Here is a 7448-nt window from a genome sequence, read left to right as displayed (position 1 = left end):
TCTTTCCCCTATTGAGAGCCTAGCTATGCTTAGGTTTCTGTTGTACAAGAACAAAATCAATAACATAGACGATCATAGACTTCCTAAGCTAGCTTTAAATTCTAGCCAAAACCACCTAAGGCTCAATCGAGGGTGGCATAAAGACACAAGGGCCTGGTTAAACTATTGGGAGATCAACGAAAATGATGCATTGCAAAACATAAATAACATTAAAGATATTGTTACTTCTAAGTTCAAAGAAAAAATGTGGTGTGAGAAAGATTTAGCAGCTAAAAGAAAATTAAGTTATTATAAGAAGGTCATCAACCCCACCCTAGAAGATCAAAAGTATCTCTCTATTTTAACTAGCTCAAAGAAGAAAATTAATATAGCAAAGATCAGAACGAATTCTCATGAGCTCCATAGTGAAACAGGTCGTTGGGCAGTTCCTAAAACGCCATGGATGGAAAGGATCTGCCATATATGTGAGAATAGGAACATCGAGGATGAAAACCACTTCCTCTTAGAGTGCCCCGCGTACAACCACATTAGATCTCAGTTTCACAATCTTTGTTACAATACTGACCTTCCTAGCCTTTTACAATGTCAAAATTATAGTGAGCTCGGGAGGCTTCTCTCCAAGCTTTTTGAGCATAGGAATAAAATCTTAAATCAAAATAAATAATTTGTTTCTTTAGGTCCGATAGACCATTGTTTGGTCTCAGCGGACGTTAACCATCATCATCATCATCATCATAATTGATGTGCTTTGTGATAAGGATATTTCAATTTACAAATATACAATAACTCAAATCTAAGCATTTCTCTTCTTCCTCAATAGAATAATAAACTCAAATCTAAGTGTTTTTCTCTTCTTCCTCAATAGAATCATAAGGCCAAAGGGTCACTTGTTTTTCAATAATGATGTGAAACAGCCTGTATCAAAAACCAATCAAAAGCATGCCTCGCATAATAGGTTTCCTCGTTATGCTACCATCCGCCTTATTTGAATTCACGGACCAACTCTTCCATCGTCAGCCCTCTAAATTCAATCCATTTGAATTCACGGACCAACTCCATGTCAAGCGGTGACGCATAAGGAACTTTATTGTCCAAACCTATAAATTCCCAAGTTTAATATCCGTATCACACACATTGGAGCAAGATGCCTTATATAATGGATGCACAGACCCAACAGCTGAGTAGTGTCATTCAGAAGCTCATATCCAATGGCGTGAACAACCTGAAGGTGCAGGACAGATATATTTTTCCTCCCCATGAACGCCTACAGAAGTCCGACATCTCTTACTCTGAGAGCATCCCTGTGATAGACCTAAAAGACCTGGATGGCCCTAATAGAGCAACAGTAGTCCATCAAATCCGACTTGCATTTGAGGAGGATGGTTTCTTCTAGGTGCACACCTCAGTTTCTACCTCCCCTCAAATACTTGGTTAAATTTATGTCACACTTGCAGACTATTGAGTCTATACATCTTTGTTGGTATGCTTGTATTAATATAGTGACTGTGTCAAGTTTCATATCTGATTGACTAATTTTTTATTGATATCAGATAGTGAACCATGGCGTGCCAAACAATGTTATGGAAACCATGATGGGCATAGCCAAAGAGTTCTTCGAAATGCCCATCGAAGACCGAGCATGCCTCTACTCAGAGGACATGAAGCAGCTAGCCCGGGTTTCTACCAGCTTCAATCTTAACGAAGACAAGGTTCTCAACTGGTTGGACTATCTCACTCACCCTTGTCATCTTCTAGAAGAAGTCATCGACTCTTGGCCTGGAAAACCAGCAGCCTACAGGTAATCAGAAAACCTTTATCTGTTATAAAATATCTAAGACAGAACACTAGAAAAGATTCATCTTAACCCACCATGGAAAAGTTTAGCTGTTTTGACTTGAGTTTTGTTACAGAGAAATTGCGGGCAAGTACTCTGGTGAGCTGAGAGCACTGATATTAAGGTTGTTGGCTGCAATTTCAGAAGCTCTGGGGCTAGATTCGAATTACTTGAATAAAATTCTTGGAAAACATAGCCATCTGATGAGTATAAATTATTATCCTCCATGCCCAAACCCAGATCTTACTATTGGTGCAACAAGCCATTCAGATGCAAGTGCCATCACTGTGTTAATGCAAAGCGATAATGTCAGTGACCTGCAAGTATTCAGAAATGAGAAGTGGGTTTGTGTAGAACCCATAGCTAACGCGTTTGTGGTCAATTTGGGAGATCAGCTGCAGGTGAGAGAGAATGAGCAGATCTATAAAGTTAAGTTATTTTTTCTCTCTGTGCAAGAATTTGATACTAATCATTCAATTTGTGTTATGTGTCACGATTTGAATTGTATAAGGTTGTGAGCAATGGGAAATTTAAGAGCGTGGACCATCGAGCAAAAACAAATACGCAGAGTGCACGCATATCAATTCCCACTTTTTATTCTCCTGGACACGATGCTTTTATTGCTCCTGCAACGAGCATGGTGGTTGAACATCACCCGGCTGTGTATAGAGGATACAAGTTTGAAGAGTTTGAAGGAGCTTTCTGGAACCAGGAATTAAAGGGAAAGAGTATACTGGATCTTTTCAAGATCTAATGAAAGATCTATTGAACACTCATTTATGTTGGTCTTTCATGTAGGCATGAAGAATTTGAATTCAATGAACCAAATAAATAATATATGTAATGTATGCATTGAATTAATAATTTAGGATTTATTAAGAAATGTATAAGTAATTGAGTTTCAAGATCTATACTGGATCGTTTCAAGATCTATTGAACACTCATTTATGTTGGTCTTTCATGTAGGCATCAAGAATTTGAATTCAATGAACCAAATAAATAATATATGTAATGTATGTATTGAATTAATAATTTTTGATTTATTAAGAAATGTATAAGTAATTGAGTTTTTCAAAATATTTTTTTAATAATAATAAAGCTTTAAATAAAAGGTTTAAGGTTTATAATGTATTTTTATTTTCCATTAAAAATAATTTATTTAATTTTTAGTTTATATGGGTCTTGGATAGATGGTGATCAAATGTAATATATCTACCCAAACTCATGTAATTACATGATATTATTATTTAACTTGTTGAAGTCTTGAATCAAGAAGTAGTTATGGAACGACTTGTAACTACCATTGTCGGTTCCAAAAAAATGATCGGAGTAATGTGAGCAAGTTAAATGGTTTTCTTTCCTTCTAGTGGATGGGGGAAAAATAATTTAAGAAACATATAGTCACAACATTTGAAGTTTGGTACTTGGACTCATTTTATAAGCTCAACAGAAAGGCCCGAATTGTAGTAACATCATGCTCCTCTATACTCTTGTAGTTTTCATTGCTAAATACCTGCATGAGAACTTTGTTATGATACTTCCTGGGAAACAAATGCATAATAACTTTGTACATAAATGATAGAGAAACTATGTTGGTTTCTTGAAAATAACTATGTGAAAAGAACACATATGAATAAGCATAGAAACGATAGTTGGTTATATGCATGAAAATAGAACTATTGTGTTAGATATTTTAAGGAGAAACATGTATTTGTGTGGAGAACATAATAAGTATTACGGAAAGTAAAACAAGTAGTTACTTGGAATAAATGTACTAGCTTTCCTTGTATTATGGAAAGTAAAACAAGTAGTTACTTGGAATAAATGTACTATCTTTCCTTTCTTAAATACATATATCCGCATGCAAGAAATAACGACTAAAGCATTAGTTCTAGTTTAGAGAAATGCATGTATTTGTGCATACAACATATTTTATAAATAGATCTATCTTGGGAAAGATGCTTTTTGAAAATGGGCTTACATTTGCATGCATAATAATAATGTCTATCATGTTAGCTTCCCCTTAGAAGGGCACATCTACTTTATTGGAAAGATTACTTAGTTACATGCACAAAGAAGAAGCTAAGGGGCTAGCTCTCTTCCAATAAGTTTTTATCTAATTACATGCATGAAAAACATACATAAGTTTCTAGTATCCTTTACGTGAAATGGATGGTTACAGTGGTTTCCTTTAGATATGAATGTGTGCTGGTGTGACTATGATCACAGTAATGGGGTAATTATTTTGACATGCTTAATAATTATTTGTTATACATGCTCAATGTTGTTAGAAGAAGCATGTTGTTATATTATATTTACATCTCATGTATGCGCACATGAATAGATGTTAAAAGATCACTTTTAAAGAATGATTATTGATTGATTAATACTTTATCTAATCATGTTACCAAAGATTAAGGAGAAGAATGAGTTGTTTTTTTAGATTTTTGGAAAATATCATGTTGTTGCATTTTGCATGGAAAGATTAAAAAATTATAATAGATTTCCGATATATATATATATATATATATATATATATATATATATATATATATATATATATATATATATTAAAAATAAAATATATTACTATGTGTAGATAAAGATAGATTTTTATATATTTTTCTTCGTTAAGAAAATATATTACTACATGTAGATAAAGATTGTTATTATATATTTTTGTTGGTAGACAAAATAGATTATTGCATGTAGATAAAGATTGATTTTTATATATTTTTCTTGGTTAAGAAAATATATTACTACATGTAAATAAAGATTGTTATTTTATACCCAGATGCGGGTGATTTTCATGCTCATTAATGGTGACAATTAAGAGTGACGGCGCTCAGCCCTGCCAGCTACTGGCCAACGCTATTCCCCAAGCCCATACTTGGCTCATCCTAGCTCACATAAGGTGCGAGTAGGTCTGCCTGCAGATTGAATTTAATGTTCACATTGGCCGAGACAAGGCATCTGTTGGTTTAATCATGGAGCATTCGGCCTTCGAACCCATTGTTTGCTCCCCGTTCTCTAGCCTCTGCCCTTCCAATGTAGGAATCCTTTGTAGCAGAACGGTTTTAAGCAATCACTGCTGGCTCCTGTTGGCTTTTGATTTTGGAATTGGATGGTCTTTCTCCCATTTTCAGCCTTTCTCTCTAAGCCCTTCTCAGGATCTTTCTGTGCAGTCTCGGCTCCCCCCTAAAGTTTCCAGTGCTTCCGAGCTTTCCCCTCGCCACTCAGCCATGGTGCATCATCGCATGAGAAGTCGCCATGGAGGGTGCCGTGGTGGTCGCGCGCAGCCTCAGACAGCTCAATCAGTTGATCAGCCTCTGCCCCCTGCTCCTCTACCTTCATCCCAAGAGAATTCTCCTCCTCCCAGCCCTTCTCACAGACCTTTCCTGCATAATGCCTTCCAAACTACTCATTTCAAATTTCAGAGTAGCCTGAACAGGCCCATTATTACGGCTAATATCACCATCATTTTCTCTGAGGAAGAAGCTCAGATTCAAGCTCCTACGCGTACTGTGGTAGAGCATCCTCAGGGCATTCACAGAACTGCGGGCTGCCTTGCCACTGTGCAGAATTCGGTAGAAGAAGGTATGGCGAAAAGGCGTGGCGATCCGCATGGGGAGGGTGAAAATCCAAGCAACTCTTGGCCACCAGGTGGTAGCGCACATGATGCCACAGTCTCGATGACCATTACGGGTAGCTCTAGTGGCACCCATCTAGCGGAGGACCCTCCAGGCGGCAGCAGGGATGGTGTCGTGGTTCGGGATGGAGAAATCTGGTATGGCAATGCATGCCCTATCGTGGAGGAGCCATTGGACCCCATGTGATGCCACCTGGTCAGGTTCGGACGTTTATGGTTTTTATGCTCTGGTTCTGTTTCTACGGCTCGGAAGTTTGGTTCTATGTCTATGTGGCTTGGAAGTATGTGGTTTTATGGCTGCCATGTACAGCATCTCGGTCTTTAGGTGTTTGTCTCCACTGTTTCAAAGAGGGCTATCCCAAGTCCCCATTTTGGCTTCCTTGCAGTATTCAGGCTCCTATGTATGGATTTTTGCTCACAGTAACTGGTTTCCCCAATTTTGGGACAGTTTTGCTGACCTGAAAGCAGTCAAATGCTCTCGGCTGAGGCTTTTGCCTCTTTGTAACTTTATTCTTTTTTCCTTTTAATAGAATTAGTCTTTACAGAGAAAAAAAAAAGATTGTTATTTTATATTTCTTGGTAGACAAAATAGATTACTGCATGTAGATAAAGATTGATTTTTATATATTTTTCTTGGTTAAGAAAATATATTACTACATGTAGATAAAGATTGTTATTTTATATTTTTCTTGGTATAAAAAATAGATTACTGCACGTAGATAAATATTGATTTTTATATATTTTTCTTGGTTAAGAAAATATATTACTGCATGTAGATAAAGATTGTTATTATATATTTTTCTTGGTAGAGAAAATATATTACTACATGTAGATAAAGATTGTTATTACTATATATAGAAAAATATTGTTGTAGCGTTAAAAGATAAATAACCTTTCTTGTCTTTATATAACATTGCATATGCCTTTTATGTAAGAAAAGATAGGATGCATGCTCTTTTCTTGAAAATGGATTTCCTAGTCATTTTCTTGGAAGTGAATATAGATTAAATCGGGTAATTTGTAAAATATTCTCATGGGCAGGAGAGTTCTTTTGAAAAATAATACTTAGTTAAAAGAAAATATAATAACCTATGCATAGATGAAATGCATAGAGATAATATAAGTCATATGAATCTTCTTTGGAAAGAATATGTTTTTCTTGTGGGTGAAAGATAAGTTAATTGTGTTAATTCATTTGCAAGAGTTTGCAAAAGTTACATGTTTTGGTGAGTAAAAATGTTTTTCTTGCTCGTGAAAGATAAGTTAATTGTCTTAATTCATTTGTGAGAGTTTGCAAAAGTTACATGTTTTGGTGAATAAAAAGGTAAATGATTTATGTGTTGCATATTGGATAATTTGATTTAATTGCATGGTTTAATGCATAAAAGGTTACCATTACTACTATCTTAGTTCTTATGCCCAAAAGAAAGGTTGATTATGATACTTTCTTGAAAACAAATGCATGAGAACTTTGTTATGATACTTCCTTCGAAACAAATGCATAATAAATTTGTACATAAATGATAGAGAAACTATGTTGGGTTCTTGAAAATAACTATGTGAAAACAACACATATGAAGAAGCATAGAAACAATAGTTGGTTATATGAATGAAAATAGAACTATTGTGTTACATATTTTAAGGAGAAACATGTGCATAAAAGGCTACCATTACTACTATCTTAGTTCTTATGCCCAAAAGAAAGGTTGATTATGATACTTTCTTGAAAAAAAATGCATGAGAACTTTGTTATGATACTTCCTTGGAAACAAATGCATAATAACTTTGTACATAAATGATAGAGAAACTATGTTGGGTTCTTGAAAATAACTATGTGAAAAGAACACATATGAAGAAGCATATAAACGATAGTTGGTTATATGCATGAAAATAGAACTATTGTGTTAGATATTTTAAGGAGAAACATGTATTTGTGTGCAGAATATAATAAGTATTATGGAAAGT

General features: G+C 35.2%; 1 protein-coding gene across 1 annotated transcript; it reads left to right on the top strand.

Moving 5' to 3' along the window:
* Positions 1 to 1156: 1156 nt before the first annotated feature.
* Positions 1157 to 2588, top strand: LOC149149901 (protein DMR6-LIKE OXYGENASE 1-like). Its single transcript, XM_089442617.1, has 4 exons — positions 1157 to 1345; positions 1551 to 1798; positions 1911 to 2235; positions 2346 to 2588. The coding sequence occupies exons 1-4, from the start codon at positions 1157 to 1159 to the stop codon at positions 2586 to 2588; spliced, it is 1005 nt and encodes a 334-aa protein (XP_089298743.1).
* The last annotated feature ends 4860 nt before the right edge of the window (positions 2589 to 7448 follow it).

Source organism: Pinus tabuliformis, chromosome 9 (assembly GCF_031772625.1).
Source record: "Pinus tabuliformis cultivar Carrire ecotype Pingquan chromosome 9, CPIR1, whole genome shotgun sequence".
NCBI classification, from domain to species: Eukaryota; Viridiplantae; Streptophyta; class Pinopsida; order Pinales; family Pinaceae; genus Pinus; species Pinus tabuliformis.
The sequence above is the reverse complement of the archived record's forward strand: the minus strand, read 5'-3'. Positions and strand labels throughout refer to the sequence as shown.

Excerpts from the sequence above, each read along its gene's own strand:
- LOC149149901 (XM_089442617.1), top strand. The coding sequence starts at position 1,157 with ATGGATGCACAGACCCAACAGCTGAGTAGTGTCATTCAGAAGCTCATA. Across the intron at positions 1,346-1,550 it reads ATGGCCCTAATAGAGCAACA|ATAGTGAACCATGGCGTGCC; the intron begins GTAGTCCATCAA and ends TATTGATATCAG. Across the intron at positions 2,236-2,345 it reads ATTTGGGAGATCAGCTGCAG|GTTGTGAGCAATGGGAAATT; the intron begins GTGAGAGAGAAT and ends GAATTGTATAAG.